Genomic DNA, 17500 nt, shown 5'->3' on the forward strand with positions numbered 1-17500 from the left:
GAAAAAAACGTGCAGTGATCTATGTCAAGACTGTCATAAGGTATTCCTTCTTTTAATATAATTCACAGCATCAAAGGGTGTTTGTGGTTTATTGTTGGTAGTGCATTAAGAGTAGCCAGTCAAGCCTAAGTGTTAAATAGAGCTTGGTACAGTGTATGAGAGGAATTCGTAAGTGTCACAGAAGCCCAGCTAGCTAGCAGTAGTCACCCAGGACAGGAAGGAGGGAGAGCTAAAAAGCAGCAAGGAGAGTCATGCAACATCATCTTACACTGGCATTCACAGGGGCTGCTACGACACAGTTATTTACAAAGGGCGCATCAGGACACGAAAGCAGGTCACAAGCTTACTATAGACCACAAGCCTATGGATGGATATAGAAAGTGTGCAATAAATAGTTTGGGAGTTTATGAATAGGTGTGCTGCTAAAGAGTGTCTACATACTGACGACATTACAGATTTAGTCATGCTATCACTGTCCGTATTCAGTTTCACTTCCATCCATGCAGCTAATTTAATGGTAGGTGTCAAATTACTGACTAAAACAGAAAACTGAGTCATGTCATAGTCACTGATCGCCTTAAACCTTAACCTCTATATATACAACAACATATAATAGTTACCGGTACCTGCTAACTTAACCTCTATATATACAACATACAAAACTTAACTGCTAACTTAACTTAACCACTATATATATATATACAAGATACAAAACTTAACTGCTAACTTAACTTAACCTCTATATATACAAGATACAAAACCTAACTGCTAACTTAACTTAACCTCTATATATACAAGATACAAAATCGAACTGCTAACTTAACTTAATCTCTATATATACAACATACAACATACAAGTTAACTGCAGACTGGCAGTCCTGTATTCTTATCTTCTACCTTCATATGTACTTTTAAGGGAGGACCAATCCCATTGCTCTACCACTATATTTAAAGTGCCTGCCACTATGTGGTGCCCCTTCAGGACAGAGTCACAGGGGATAGGGGTTGACAATCTTTATGAAAGAAATGGGACACACTTTTAGTCTTTAAGTATGTGTAATGGGACAAACCCTATGTGTGGTTAAAATAAATAGTCTGCACTTCTACTTCCTTAGCATGTTAGTGTGCACTTTTAAGGGCAAAAGTGTACAGGTATGTGAAATGGGACCAAGCCCACAGTGCCGGCTATCTTACCCTTCCTCCGCCAGGCTGGTGCTTCATGTTGTCCGTGGAGCCGATCTTGGAGCGGGCATTGCGGACGTCGGGTGTGGGTGCGGTGGCCGGGCGGGTCTTGGCGGCGGTGCTGGGGCGGGGCGCGCGGGGCACGGGGGGTTTCCTCTCAGGCACGGAGGAGGAGGACGGGGCAGTGCTGCTGGGGGTCCTGGTGGTGGTGGTGGTGGTGGTGGGGCGTGGGCGGGCAGCGGCCCCAGTGCTGGCGCTCGTCGAGGGCCTGGAGGTGGTCTTGGAGTCTGGAGACGGAAGAGTGTGTGAGGTGAGGAGAATGGTGTGCGTGTGTGTGTGTGTGTTTACATGTGTGTTTGTATGTGCCAAAAGAGAAGAGTGGGAGAGAGAGAGTGGGAGAGAGAGAGAGAGAGAAGGAATACAAGGCAAGAACAATAGCAAAGAAGAAGAAAAATATAGTAAATACAATAAGAAGTGTGTGTGTGTGTGTGTGTGTGTGTGTGTATGTGTGTTTGTGTGTGTGTGTGTGTTTGTGTGTGTGTGTGTGTGTGTGTGTGTGTGTGTGTGTGTGTGTGTGTGTGCGATTGAGTAAAGAAAAGAATTAAAGAGTGAGAAGTTGAATTATGTGGAAGTGTCATAATCTCAGCCAAAAGTCCGTAAAACTCAAACAAACAGTTGAAAAAGAGGGACTAAAGAACAGCTCATTAATCTCTGGGGGTAGCCATCTCTTCTGCGCACAATGGCCTCCAACCAGCCGTGAAATTACCTTGGATCAAAATTAGTATCCAGCAAATAACCACAGCAACAGGAAACTATGGATCTCTCTGAAGCATTGCCCAAAAAGGTGCTTCAGAGAAAGAAAAAAAAAACACCTTCTCATTCCACTTGATTAAAACTACCACTGCATTCTGAATCAACACGTTTAGACTCTCCAGACAGTGGTGGTTTACTCCCGTTCTCAGGTTTTTTTTCTTTCAGTTTTTCACATCCCTGATACTTCAGCTAGAGCACTCGGCGCTGGAGTAATGCTGCCTCTCACTGTCTCAAAATCAAAATCGAGGGGAAATCCGGTCACCGCTCACTTGAGGATAGAAGGATTTATCGGTGGCGCTGGGACTGGATTTTACCCGTCGTGGTGAGAAAGCCACCAGGATGAGATGTAAAATGTGCTGACCGGAGAGGAGGATTACCCCCCCAACCCCCCCCCCCCCTCTGAACACGCCTGCAGCTTGCCACTCCCGCTCCTACACACATCTCTCCCAGCCACTAGTCAACAGCCAACAGCCAATGGCTTATTCCTCATTTGGCATTAAGGAACATTTCAACATGAGCTCACGGCATGTCAGTGCCGCTCTTGGGATTGTGGAAGGTTCACACTGCTGAGCTGGATAGATACTCATCAAAATGGTGATCATTCAGCAGTGACCATTCAGCAGTGACCGTGCAGCAGTCCAGGGAGCTCTAAATCGGGGTTGCTGTGTTACAAGCGGCAACAGCATCCCATACCAATTAGGCGTTCAGTGCGCACAAGGACCCGGGCCCAAGTCTGGCCTGAGGCCATTTCTCGATCCCACTCCCCATCTCTCCCCCACTTATTTTCCCTGTTTACTCTATACTGTCCAATCAATAAAGGCTAAACCAATTCTCTCAATTACATTTACATTCATTAATTTAGCAAACGTATTTATTATCCAAAGTGACTTACATATGTCAATTACATTACAAGGGCTATTATCCCCACAGCAAACTCTGGGTTAAGTGGAGGTAGATGTGAAACAGAGGGGTGTGTGTGTGTGGGGGGGGGGGGGGGGGGGGGGGGGGGGGGGGGTTGTATCCTGACCTGAGCTCCTCAGAGTGCTGGGTTTCTTCTCCTCTCCAGGTTTACTGTCAGTCTTCGCTGCTGCAGAGAGAAAGACCAGACAAATAGAGACATAAGGACAAATAAACACACCGTGACAGAGAGGTGTCTGAGAGGCCAGAGACAGGGGAAGTCACACACAAAGATGTCCTGGACAATATAAAATTACTGGCATCCCTGGTAAGGTTGAGTTAAAAAAAATTATCATCTTTCTGTGATTTGTCTTAAAGACATACCTGTGATAAATCTAAACCAACATGTTCAGTTACTAAACTGCACATAAACTAAACTGAACTCTCTCCTCTATGTAATGTATGTGGCTACATGTCTCTGTGAATAAACTATTATGTTTTGATTGTATTGATTGTACAACACAACTACCTCTATTACAACACAACTACCTCTATTTTTTTTTTTTTTTTTTTAATATATGTCCTATATTTCTATTTTGATACATACATGTTCTATATTTCAGTCTTGCACTTTAATTTAATGTTTATTGTCTATGGCTATGTCCATAGTATGTCTATGTCTGTATTTAAAGCATGTCTATGTCTGCATGGGAAAGTAAGAAACGAAATTTCAATTCTTTGTATGACCAGTGCATGTAAAGAAATTGACAATAAAAGCCGACTTGACTTGACTTGACTTGTATGAGTGTGTTATGTGTTAAAGGAATTGTCTGTAAGAAATGTATTTCAATAACAGCAATCATAAAATGGCCCTGATATGTCAGACATTAAGAAATCATGTTCATTTCAAATACTTATATCACTGACAACAGTAGTCCGGCCAGGATATTTAAAAGTTATAAAAGTATATAAAAGTTGCAGCCCTCAACTGATGGTGATGTTGTGTTTTGTCATTTCATGTTGTATTTTGGCCTGATGCGCCACCCTCTACCTATCTACTAATCACAAAGACAGTAGTGTTTCGGCATCCGGGTTGGCCACCTCGAGTCAGGGGGTAGGGGGAGGGGATACACCACTCTACAGTAATTTGAAAGTGATTGCATTACCAGTTTTTGCCACAATCCTACATATGGTTCCTTTAAGCAGAGACTTTCTAATGTGGAGACACAGCACTCAAAAAATACTTCATAGAAATGCATGGGGCTAGTTTGTCACGCCAATATGGCCGTTGTCTACACATATCCCACCCCTTCTTCGGCAAAACGTCGACATGTGAATACATTGAGCCAATCATATGGTGTGTTGTGAAGACATTGTGCCAATCATGTGTTGTGATCTCGCCGCTGGAGCAAGATTGGTGTCGTGAAGCCTTGCGCACGCGCATTTCTGCTGAAATGGATGCCCGACAAGTGCCCAAAAAGCGTTGTAAAATGGCCGCCGAGTGGAGGGACTTGCCTAAAAGGACTTTGCTTTAAGTAACACACTGCACAGTGTGTAGATTGGAGGAGGCAGGAGGTTTTCAGACTCACCCATGGAGCGCCGTGCTGTCGGAGCGCTCGCTGTGGTGCGGGCTGTGAGTGACGTGCGGGTTGCCGTGGTAGTTTTGCTGGTTGCTGTGGCAGTGGTGGTGCCGTTCTTAGTGGCTGTGACGCGGGCTGAGGGGGTGGCAGTACTCGCCTTTGGCACTGGGGGGCGCTTCTCTGTGGTGGTCTGGATAGGAATGGAGAAGGGTGAGGATCAAGAGGAGATGGGGTGACCAGGTGACACCGGACTGAAGTTGCACTCAGAGATAAGCAACAAGAGATCATTAATGACATTCAGCGATGGCAAATGACAAAATAACTGTTGACAACACAAGACGCTGCGCCATGGGTGGAGGTGACTCTCAGCGAGGCCTCAAGTTCTGATCTGGTCCAGATCTGGCTTTGACCTTTGATCAGCGTGAATCTCTATTCAGAATCTCATCGCTGGGGGTGGGTGATTTTGTAAGCCTTCAAAATTACACAATGAACTTTGCCCTTTGATTTGCTTACATATGTCCAATTCTCTGGACAAGCGATTGAGAAGCTTACAGTTCAGAATTACTCAGTTTATGCACCGGATGATGAATCAGTGGGCCTAATGTATTTATACTGCTCTACCACAGACTTCCACTAGAGGGGGGTAGCAGCTCAGTTATCTTTAGGCCAGATCACTCTCGTGAAATTGATTAAATGGATTAATTCATTAACAGATGAAGTATCAAATAACCTCCTTATAGGGTTACATTACATTTGAGTTCAGGTTTACAGAGTTTCTAGGTGAGTCAAGTTTTCCTACATGAATGTAAAGCACAAGAGGTCATTTTGAAAATGAAAGTAGGAAAAACAGAAACATTTATTCTTCCCAGTCCTTCCCTAAGTGTTTTCCTGTGGTATTAAATGGAAAGATCATAGATTTCTCTTTGCTTCATAGATTTCTCTTTGCTTCTCTTTGCTCTTAGCGTGTGAAACTAAACAGTGTTTCTAGTTCTTCCCTTTTTAAGCAGGTTGCCCCTGGCTACAGGGTGGTGTTGCCATGGTGCTGTAATGTGAGAGAAGCGTGAGGCGTAAGGGAGACTGAAAACCTATATTCTGGCAATGCTGGCTTCTGACGCCTGATCGCCTGAGGAGAAGAGTCTCTCTCTCTCTCTCTCTCCCTCTCGCTCTCTCCCTGAAGCTTCTGTCACTCGTGGCTTCAATAACAGGACTACAGTCCTTTTAAACTCACTCCAGAGAGGAGAAGGGATCATAAGAGGTCTGAGACCCCACATCAGACCCAGTGGCTGATGGGATAGAGGAGGACGAGTCTCAGGCAAGGCTCTTGGGGACTCTTGGTAGTGTCCTGTTAGCCTGTGATGAATGAGGTCAGGTCTCTCATCCCTCCAGATTCCTCCACTCCTGGCTGTTTGGGCTCTCTGCTTTCTCTCATAACTATCCATTTTTCTTCTCTCATACATCCTGCTCCCTTCTTCTCTCTCTGGGGGCAGCTTTTAACTCCACTCATCTGTTTCCCTCTTCCCTCATTCCCCTTGCTCCCCTCTATTCATTTGATTGTTGCACTCATTTCATCTCTCTTAAAGGACAACTCCGGTCTAAGGACGACCTAGGGTCTATTTTTGGATGATAATGAGTGTAAACCTTTGTTGGAGAAAACGAAATTAATCAGAGTAGTTTAAAGTATGACCGGAATATGCATTTATAACGAAAAAGCATATAGCAACAGCCTCGGGGGCAAGCTCACTACATCAAAGAAAATTGCTACTTTAAGCTACTGACAAGGTTGAAAATATCATTACACTCCCGTGTCGTCTCCCTCACTACCTCAGCTCTCTTCCTTCTCTTCGCTAATTCTTTTCTGCTTATGTCTACATTTCCCCATTTCCATCCCCATGTGTATTTCAGATTTCTTTCTCTCTTCTCTATCTCTCCTCTCCACTCCTCTCTCCCTGTTCTGCCGTGTTGAGAGTAAGCCTCTAACCTGCCACTCAGCACCCTGTTGGCTGAGAGCTTACTGCCTGCTAGGTTTAGCAGCACCATGTAGTGTAGCGCACCACACACTCTTACTGCTTCCCAGATTAATGAGGGACAGCCAGGCAGGGCTTTCACCTCAGATTAGAGAGAGAGAGAGAGAGAGAGAGAGAGAGAGAGAGAGGGAGTAGGGGGGAGAGGAAGAGAAATAGAGAGAAGGGGCGATAGGGAGACAGAAGGGGGAAGAGAGTAGGGGGAGAGAGGGAGAGAGAGAGAGAGAAAGAGAGAGGGGAGATAGAGCAAGAGAAAGACTGAAAGAGAGACGCTGAGGTAGACTGGAGATATGGTTGGACATTTTTTTTGTCATTCTGTTGTGCTACAGACAGCAGCGTGGTTTGTGTCATTGAATGGTATTGCCCCCTTTTTAGGGGAAAACAGACTGCTTTGACAGCTCTGTTAAAAAGCCTTGCAAATCTTAAATTATTAAGTAAACATGAAGAAAAGCAATATAATATTGTGGGGTTGGGAGTAATCTGTGTATCAGTGGGATTTGGGCTAATACTCATTTGCAGATTTTGCTATTTCCAGTTTACTAACGGAAATATCACAAACAGATGCATTGTGGAACTGTTGTCAATGACCACACAACTGTTTAGCTAAGTTTAGCATGGTTAAGTCCTAATGTTATATCCTAACGTGAAGTACATAGAGGTTACACCTTTATTCGCCACACACATAAATTAGTATCTTCTACAACGTCCATATACGACTGTATTTTGAATAAGTACTATAGTAAAATAGTTTACTGTGTTACACTCAAGGTTTGTTGTTAACCAGGAAAGAAAGTCATTTTAAATTCTTGCCGGTACTACCACCACAACTTTCATTGCTTCATATTGTTCATCTTGTTCACCTCTCCTTTGAATATCAGCAGGACTGCCAACGTTTAGTCCAGCTTGGAGTGAGATTTGTTGCAGATTAAAGTTTGTGTGCACAGCGCATGCCCAAACACACCTAAATAGACTACACTAATGAATTTATCATTATTTGTAGAACGTTCATCGGGATATATTATCTTGCCCACACTTTCAGTCTCTCATCTTACACCCTCTGAGGGAATGAGATGTGTCAACTGCGTGGGTCTCCCGCTCAGTGCATGACAGTTGGCAGCTTTGGTTTATGCAGGCAGCTGCTCTCTTCTCTTTCCAGTACTGCATACTGCCACTGAATCTTTCAGTGGTACGCAGTACTGGACCGTACTGGCCTACTTTTAGCCCTGTAGTTAATGTTAGTTAGTTATTTTGTTAGCAAGCTAACGGTCAGTGAAGCTAACATTATTTGTTGGCTACCAGCCAATTCTGTCCGTAACATCAGGATATTGGAGGTGAATTTGATTCCTAAAGTATTTTAAACGTTAAATAATCTCTATAAAACCGGTATGCTTGTAATACATTTTGAATCCTCTGTGAATATGAAGTTAAGAGTAATTTGTAACTGCTACCAAATCTTGACATTAACTTTAATGGTATGCATCTGGTTTGTTTTCTCTTAAAAAAAAGGTGTAACCCATCGATGATGCAAACCCTGGCAGTATATAGTTTGCTTAACCTGTATTTTTGGATTAAAATGGTTCTATAGCGCACATTTTTGGCAAATAACACAAAAGTAAAAAAAAAAAGCATCTGATGCAACATGCATTCAAACCTGAAAACTCATCCTGACAGGGAGTACACAAAAGGAGAGGACACGTCATGCAACCACCAGCGCCGCCCTGGTGCACAGTCAGGGTAAGGTAGTGGGTATCATGTGGGTGAGGGTGATGGGGTGACTTACCTTGGGTTTGACCTCTCTGGCAGCTGTGGAGGAGATGGTAGAGGTGGGGGTTCGGGTGGTGGCGGTCGAGGGCCGCTTTGGGATAGTGGAAGGGGTAGGGGCCTTAGGCACAGGGGCTCTTTTACTGAGGGTGGAGGCAGTGGTGGTGGAGGCTGGGGTCGGACGTTTGGGGGCAACAGTTGCAGACGCTGATGCCACTGAGCTCGGCCGAGGCTTGGCCGCGACCAGTTTGGTCGCCCCGGCAACGGGCTGAATGGCAGGACAGAACACCAGACGGATGGAGGGAGGGAGCAAAGGATGAACGAAAGAATAAAGGCAACGAAAAACAACACAAAACCACACAGCAAACACAAACATGACAACAGCAACAAAATATGAGCAGCCAAAGCAGCATTTTTAAACAGTTAAATAATGAAAACCATTAATCCACTCACTGTGGGTAAATACCAGCATTTACATAAACCATCTATACCTGAGGGAGGGGGACTTTTGCGTTCAGTTGGAAAGGTTATAAGCTGATTAATTTCAGAAATGACACTGGTGACAGAGTGATTATCCTGATTGCTAAATGACGTTAGAACTGAGACAGTACAACGAGCTGGAAAAGCACTTGTATGTGGACATGAAAAAAGCAGGAGTGTAAGCAGTTGTGAATGGGGGAGAAAGAGGCCACGTCCTCATTCCTTTGGGACAGATGAAGAAGTGTGATGGGCCTACCTTGCTCTTCTTCTCTGGGCTGCTGCTGAGGTCCTTGCTGGTAGCTGCTGGTTTAGCTGCAGGTTTTTTGGCCTTGTCAGTTTTGTCGTTCTTCTCCGCCACTTTGGCCGTCTTCTTCTCAGCGCTCTCTTTCTTTTCGGGCTTCTCTGCCTTGCTCAGTTTGTCCACTCCTTCCTTCTTGTCAGTCTTGGCTGGTGTTTGAGCTTTCTCCTTTTCAGCTTTCTGTGCCACCTTTTCTCCCTTCTTTTCTTCCTTCTTTACCACCTCTTCTTTTTTCTCTACCTTTTTCTCTTTTGTTTCTTCTTTTTTATCTTTCTTCTCCACTTTTTCCTCCTTTTCTACTTTTTCATCTTTCTTCTCCACCTTTTCCTCCTTTGTTTCTACTTTTTCATCTTTCTTCTCCATTTTTTCCTCCTTTTCTACTTTTTCATCTTTCTTCTCCATTTTTTCATCTTTCTTCTCCATTTTTTCATCTTTCTTCTCCACTTTTTCCTCCTTCTTCTCCAACTTGTCATCTTTCTTATCCACTTTCTTGTCGTCTGTTTTTGGAGTCATGTCCACCTTCTCCACTTCCTGTTTCTCTGGCTTAGCTTCAAATTTGTCAGCCTTTTCCATTTTTTCAACTTCTTCTATCTTATCTGTTTCTTTACCTTTCTCTGCCTTGTCAGTCTCTTTCGCCTTTTCAGCCAGGTCCACATTTTCAACTTTATCAGCTTCCTTGGCTTTCTCAGATTGATCTTTCATCTCTGCGTTTTCAACTTTCTGAGGCGTTTCAGGTTTGTCAGTCTTTGCCTTTGAATCGACAGGCTCGATTTTATCCTTCTCTTTGTGCTCGTCTTTCTCTGCCTTCCGGACTGTGTCCGCCTTCTCGTCCTTGTCCATTTTGTCGAGATTCTCCAACTTTCCAAACATGTCAATCTTCTCTGTTTTCTCCAGGTTGCCTTTTGGCTCTGCCTTCTCGGTCTTGTCTGCTTTATCAAACATGTCAAAGTCGTCAAATGTTTGGAAGCCATCCATCTTGTGAGGCTTATCCGTCTTGTCTGCTTTGACAGGGAAAGAAAAAGAGGGAAAAAAAAACCAAGCGGAATATTAGTTTTTGAACTTCTCATGTGTTTCACCATCAGAACACAACTGTATGGTAGCCCTATGTGTAGATTTACAAAACGTGACTAGTGACAGTGTTGACAGTGGTGACAGTGTTTTGTAGTGACAGTGTTGACCTTCATAAGGATGAATTCAGGCCGGTGGCTGAAAGAGATATTAGTGATGGAGTTATAATGGAAGCCAACATTTAAGCCGTGAATTGGATGCAGACTTGTCCTTCTGTACAAGAGGCGTTTAGGAATAATCATTGATCCTAGAGATTAGAGCATTTACTAGGTCAAAGAAAAAATGCCCTTCTCCCGACGGTCGACTACTCTGACACACGACAGGGCTAGGGTGACACAAGGACACACTGATAGAGGCACAAACACATATGCACACACAACAAACACATATGCACGCACATCATGTGTAGGGTCAATGAGTTTATCCAGCTACCCTCAAAGACCCAGACAGGCAGCAGATCACCACGTGGTTTTCAGCAGCCCGCTTATCAGTGAGGAGCAGAAGATTTCATAGAGAATCTTCACTGATGTGGGAATTACACAGGAATTCAGGGGATGACCAGAGCCAGATCAGGGGCCACATCAGAGACCGAGGTACGGTCGGATATGCGATTAGAAGGGGACATTTACTGCACTTGTATTCAGAGTTTCAAGTGCAAGCTTAACACACCCATACACGGCCCACACGATCACTTAAATACGCACATTGCACACACACACGCGCATGCACACAAACACACACACACACACACACACACACACACTTTCTAATTTAACACTCCCCCTCTCCAGCTCAGTGGGGTCCATTTCAGTCCCAATGGAGTGCTGAAAGACAGAGCAGGCCATCTGGAAGGCACCCTGCCCTGAGACAGATGCTCTGGAGGGCACTGGGTGGTTAAGGCTCCTTCACGCAACCTTACTGTATGTACCCTTCAGAAAGACACACACACACACACACACTTAACACACACACACACACACACACACACACACACACACACACACACACACACACACACACACACAAGCACACACACTACACACACCACACACACACAGACACGTACATACACACTCCTCGCGATTTAAATGCTCCAACAAAGAGACATAATGGACATAATGTTGTAATGAGAGTGTGTGGCAGCGTACAAAAGACGCAATCAAGAGATTACAGGCCTATTTATTTACTCCAAGGATCATTTGGAGTAGGCCTATTTAACCATTTCATAGATGATTTTGTATGTCCATGCAATAGAGAGAAGAGACACAAGGCTGCACTACAAGCCTAGACGAGTACCACAAAACTGATGTGTCTATAAAAGGCATCAGATCACAGTTTATTTTCATTGACCAAATATGAGTGGTAAAGCTGAAAATCTCCCTCGGGCTCAATGTGCTGTTAAGAGATCAATGAAAATACTTTCTGCCCTTTCTGCTATGTTTGACCATGGCTGCGGTACAGGCTTATCACATGTCTATCCGGAGCACTATCTAATGGACGGAGCGAGGCGGCCCGATTGATCAGGGGCTGTTTTACTACTCATTCCATCCGCACTCCCATTTCACTCACACTATAGTTTAATATGTGCCCAATCAAAGCAGACCCAAAACAATTCTGTATTCTTGTTTTTTTTTATGTCTCTTAATTATAATATTATATGTCATTAACTTTTTAAACTATTTTTTAAACTATTGTTCTTTACACTTTTACTTTACTATAATTCTTTGATTTTGTTTATGTAAAGGACATTGAATTACCCCTGTGTATGAAATGCACTATATAAATAAACTTGCCATGCCTATGAAGAATTATTACATAACCATACACACCTATGTTACGGAATTGAAATTTTTTTGTGAAATCTAACACAACTTGTAAGATCTGTATTCTTGTAATGGTTAAATGGTATGGATGAGAGAACACAGAGCCCTGAATGCCCTCTTTCTGGAATGCCAGACACCATTGCTGATCCTTTTGGAGGTGTCATGGGCCTAATTCAACAAAACACTGATATAGAAAGGTGCCTGCTTGATGTTGACTGTTAGTGATGCTTTTTGCCCACAAAGGCTGCTTTGTTGACGATTTTGTTTTTGATGGTAAACAGGCCCTGGCCGTTCACTTTCAGGTCCTCTGATGGTCCAATGCCATGACCCGAGGGTTTTTTTGAGCTGGCCCTCTATTTCACCTCACCCAGCCAGCCCTACCATGCAGTGGCCATTAAAGGCTCCAAATCAACAAAGATCAAATCTATGCAGGAATGGGAGCTCAGCTCATGGTGGGGTGGGTTTGGGTGTATCCTAGAATCTACCGCAACATAATGAGTTTCCAAATGAGTGCAGAAATATGCCTGCCGCCTGAGAGGGCAGCTCTCCTCTCTCTCTTCTCCGGTCAGCTCTCAGACATCAACATAATCAGGTGAAGCGGCCGCATGGATGGCTCATCAGTCAAAGACGCAGCTCTGCACAAACCCACTCAGTGCCTCAAACACATCGAACAAAACAATCCTGCTTTGTTAATATAGAGCATGTTCAGTCATAGGACAAAATGGCACACACGTGACCTCAGCTTTGGTGGAGAGGTGCTGTGAGTGAAAAGGACCATGTTATGGAACATGGAGGACATTTCAGACTGACATTTTAAGTTCTTCTTTATAATTGTAGGAGGGTTCAAGCTCTTTGTTAATAATCTTCAAGAAAGGGTGGAGTTTAGTGGAGACAGTGTTCCTGAAAACACAAATAAATTGTGTGAGATTCTGAAAGTGTCATACTGCAAGAGAGTATTCAGCAAAAATGTTTTCAAGAGCATTTCAAGAGAAGCTGATGAACACTCCACTGCCCAGAAGCGGGATGCAGGAAGGGGGAGATGATGTTCTAAGCAAATAATGCAATAATGCAAATAGAACATCACCACCACCACTAACAAACCAACGACCGTTGACAACTATAATGTTGTCGGGTTATACTGAAGTCTAAGTAAGTGTCATATGGTGACGGCTGCTCCTTCATCATCATCAGGTGAAATCCGATCTTTTAATTACAGCACAGAGATCTGATTTAATAACAGGGACTTAGAGTGGGTTTACATCATGTTCATCAAGTATACCCAGTCAAGCATGTAACCTGATGATGAGAGAGAGAGAAGGATCCTGTGGGAATATGGGTCTTTCCCCTGTTTCAGCACATTTGACTCTGAGAGACACACACAAATGTGTCAGCAAAAAATGTTTACCACCACTAGCTTATTATCAATTAACATAACAACAAAATCTAGCCTAGCGCAGTGGAAAATTGCCATTCTTCACTCCTCTCTGACCCAATCAGTTCTCAGTCACAATCAGTTGACAGCCTGAGTTCCTCAAAGATAGATAAAAAGAGGAAGACACATGAGTTTCAGCACAATTGTCAGCAGTGAGAGAGAAACATAGATTAGCTTTAGCCTCTCACTAGCCGTGATGATCAAAGCTACTATCCGAACAACAAAACCATCGGACAAAGTGGGGGAAAAACAGTCTCAGCTTCACCCTAAATTCATATTTCGAAGCTTGCCATCTTCAAAAAGGATGAGTCACTCACCACCGAGACACAAACCGAGTTTCATAGCTGCTTCATTTGAGCAGGTACAGCAGATGACATGTATGCGACGATGTGAAATAACACCTTGCCAGAGACAAACTGTGGAAGCCCTCTATTACTGTAGGTGGGAAAACACTCAGGTGATAAATCACGTCGACAGCTGTCTGAGTCCTACAGTATGTAGCTCTGCAAGCTGACGCAATACATCACAATTATATCAGGCTTAAACGGATTTAAGCGGAATAGTATGAAGACACTGGTTAGAAGGACATACACAGCTGTTTTTCGGTGACCTTCTGTAGGTGAACATCTGAAGCAGAGATCAGACAATGGCTGTTACGAGAGACAGTGGTCGGGATGGATGTTGTTATGATGATGACTCCATTTTGTTGAGACGACAAACTGATTGGAAATGAGAGGTGGCTGAAAGGATGTTGAGTAAATCAAAGCTTTTGAGCTCTGACTGACTTTGAGAAAACAAGGAAATAACAGGAAATAACCTGAGGATGGTCGAAGGACCTAAACGTTGTTTATTAAATGAATTTTGCAAGAGAAACAGTGTGCGAGAGTTTCCGAGTTTCATGAGCTTTGACTGACACCATTTCAACTCATACAGGTTTGGAATTATTTACAAGCCTGATTTTGAGAATATAGTTATATCAGGTTAAAGAACAAAAACATACAATTACAGCTTATGACCTGTACAGTATGTACGGCCCTTTTCTTCATAATTTTGCATTTTGTTGTGAGTGTTCAGGTGATAATGTCAACATGTCTTCTAAATGTCTGCCGTCTCCAGTCACTATAGAAAACTACCGGTATATAGTTTTCAAAATATAAACCAGGAATGTCTTCTACCAGCTCTTCACTGATGTTTTTCAAAATGAACAAGTCTCAAAATAGCACTGAATGGTCGTGGGTTCTTTAAATTGTGCGATATTTGTCAGGGGGAAAAAATCCCTTGGAAGAGCCTTCAGTACAGCCTATGTCTTCCCAGAGATGAAAGCAACATGGATCCCAACGAATGGAAGAGAAGTAAAAAGCAACGCAGTGAGATAATTACTGGGAATACGAGCCATTGTGCTCCCGCACAATAACCTGTCAGTTACTCCTCTGCCTGCTAAGCTTCTAAAACGCCAGTATGCAGGATACACACACACACACACACACACACACACACACTCACTCACACACATGCGCACGTATGTATACACACAAACACACACCACAACAAAAGCTTGTTCACACTGCATCTTCAAAGAGCAGTGCACAAAGCATTAACTCATCGTGCATTGGTTGCCAAGTGATGGTGGTGGTGGGGTCCATAGACAGCCTTCAGCATTATTGTTATGGTATGGCCACTCCAGCAGCTTTTGCCACATCACTGTGAGCTACAGGCCTGCGATAACTAGTGACAGTGGTATTTCATAAGACACTGCCTTTGTACTCTACAGCAACAACATTTGCTTTGTTTTCTCCTATCTCTCTCTCTGCTTTCATTTGTCTGTCAGTTTCCCTTTCTCTCTCTCTGTCTCTCTCACACACACACACACACACACACACACACACACACAAATACATGCACGCGCGCACACACACAGAGACACACACACCATACCAACTAAAGAAACACATACATGCACAAAACACACACACACACACACACACACACACACACAGACACACACACACACACACACACACAGACACACACAGACACACACACATAATGCTTTTGCCTTGAGGATGAGGCAGGTTATTAAAGACTCTATACTATATGATTTACTACCAGACCAGTAGCAGCATAGCAAAGCCCACCAGTATGGACCTGACCCTGACCACCCAGGGCTGGCTGAGGGGTGCGCTGATTAAATCAGAGCTGAGCTCCAGGGGCTCTACACACACACACACACACACACACACACACACACACACACGGCTCTCATGCAGTATAGAAATCGCACGCATGCCTCACAGGCTGGTCTTACTCATACTTATACAGACGGACATCAACATCAACAACCTATTTAAACAAAACACTGCATTTTCACACAAACAGATACACACACACACAAACACCATAAAAAGCAGTCTTTTCCTAATTAATGTTTTGTAATTTAGTCATTTATGTCCTCCAGACCAAAGCATATGTAAAAATAATCGACATCTCATATCCTGAATGTTTATATTTTTTCCCTTTGTCCCCTCCACCTCTGTCTCTCCTTCTCACTGTCTTTCTTTAGACAGACCAGGCACAGGGAGACAGACCCAGACCCAGACAGTGCAACAGTTCTGACTCTGCTCTGGCCCTCATCTGGCCCTCATCTGGCACAGATTCATTTCAGACGTTTTAGCAATCGGAGGAGAGAGGCATGTCTGGACGCACAGACATGGCGACAAGAGTGGTAGCCACTCGCCACCCTCTCTGTCTCTCATACACGCATGCATACACAAACACAAACACACACACACACACACACACACACACACACACACACACACACACAAGCGTCATCAACCACACACTCACACAAACACATAGGCAATCATCATTAACCACACACACTCACACAAACACATACACAATCACACGCAAACCAAACAATCCTCCTCAACCTGTTATTTTCTCCAGCACACCTGCGATCTAGATCAATCTGTTCATCAATTATACTGGACACAAAGGACAAAAAACAAACACACACACCCAGAACAGGCACAGGACAGGCACTGGCAGACACAAACACACAGATGGGGCTTTTAAATGACTGCACTGTTTTGATAAATAACGCTATATTACACACTCAATTTTACTGCAACAAAGGGGGACACTTGCCCTTTAAAAAGAAAGCTCGCGTTCATATTTTTGGCACATACTACGATGGCAGAGGGGGAAAAAAAAACAGCGTCCCCGAGGCAATGGAATGCGAAGTGGAGCACTGGCTCTCATTAAACATGCTAAGCATGCTGTGGCGCTACACCACGCTACGCTACGCTAGGCTTTCTGTCTCAATGACCCCGATTAGCTGACGGGAGCCTGCTGTCTGTGTGACCGGAGCCGAGCGGGCGACCATGCCGGCTCAAGACCGGCACAGTTTCCTCCAGAGAGGCTATAAAAGCATGTGTCTGGAGTCACAGTGGTATGAGGAGGGAGAGCAAAAGCACGGCTCTATGTGGACAACTGATGGGCAGATAGCGGAGGTGAAAGAAAGACAAGAGTGAGTGAGAGGGAGAGAAGAGGGGGAGAACAGAGAAGGAACAGCAAGAGGAGAGGGATGTGATGAGGCTGCTGCTGCTGCTGCTTCGCTCTGAAGGACCGCACTGACCCGGTACCACAGCCCGAGTCACCTCTTACACACACAAACACACATACGCATACACACATCTGAGTTAGCCCTATTGAAAATCTTTTTTCGGCACTACAAAAATTCCTTCGCTCCATTCAGTTTCGCTGTTTCTACACAACGCACCCACGCGGTCCCTCACTACTCATCCCATGTCCACTCTAACCACACACCACTGCCCCTTTCCGGACCTCAGCACACACCCCCCTCTGTCCCCCTCCGTCCTCGCCTCCCTACACACTGACGGCTCTGCACTACCAGCACCATAACCCTCTGTCCTTCATCAGCTGTTAGCATGGTCCCTATCTCGCTCCGTGGGTGCCCTGGGTCCCCTCTCTGCTCAGCTCCGTGTAGCGGAGACAGTTGGCGAGGTGATGAATCAGACTGGCAAATGAGAACCTTTGCATGCGTCCCCTCGCCTCTGCCCCCTACACACTCGCTGTGCCATCTGCAGCCTGGCATGCTGGCACGCAGCGCAGGGCTGCCC

At 44.4% G+C, this 17500-nt stretch overlaps 1 protein-coding gene across 1 annotated transcript in view; it reads right to left on the minus strand.

Moving 5' to 3' along the window:
* Nucleotides 1-17500, minus strand: part of LOC121688947 — a 105072-nt gene that overhangs the window by 14913 nt on the left and 72659 nt on the right. The window contains exons 8-12 of the mRNA XM_042068863.1: nucleotides 8991-10033; nucleotides 8274-8522; nucleotides 4482-4662; nucleotides 3023-3082; nucleotides 1195-1469 (exon numbers count right to left, since the gene is read on the minus strand). Coding sequence (XP_041924797.1) covers nucleotides 1195-1469; nucleotides 3023-3082; nucleotides 4482-4662; nucleotides 8274-8522; nucleotides 8991-10033 — 1808 coding nt within the window. The remainder of the gene's footprint in view (nucleotides 1-1194; nucleotides 1470-3022; nucleotides 3083-4481; nucleotides 4663-8273; nucleotides 8523-8990; nucleotides 10034-17500) is intronic.

The sequence above is a fragment of the Alosa sapidissima genome, chromosome 17, assembly GCF_018492685.1.
Source record: "Alosa sapidissima isolate fAloSap1 chromosome 17, fAloSap1.pri, whole genome shotgun sequence".
In the NCBI taxonomy this organism is placed as follows: domain Eukaryota; kingdom Metazoa; phylum Chordata; class Actinopteri; order Clupeiformes; family Clupeidae; genus Alosa; species Alosa sapidissima.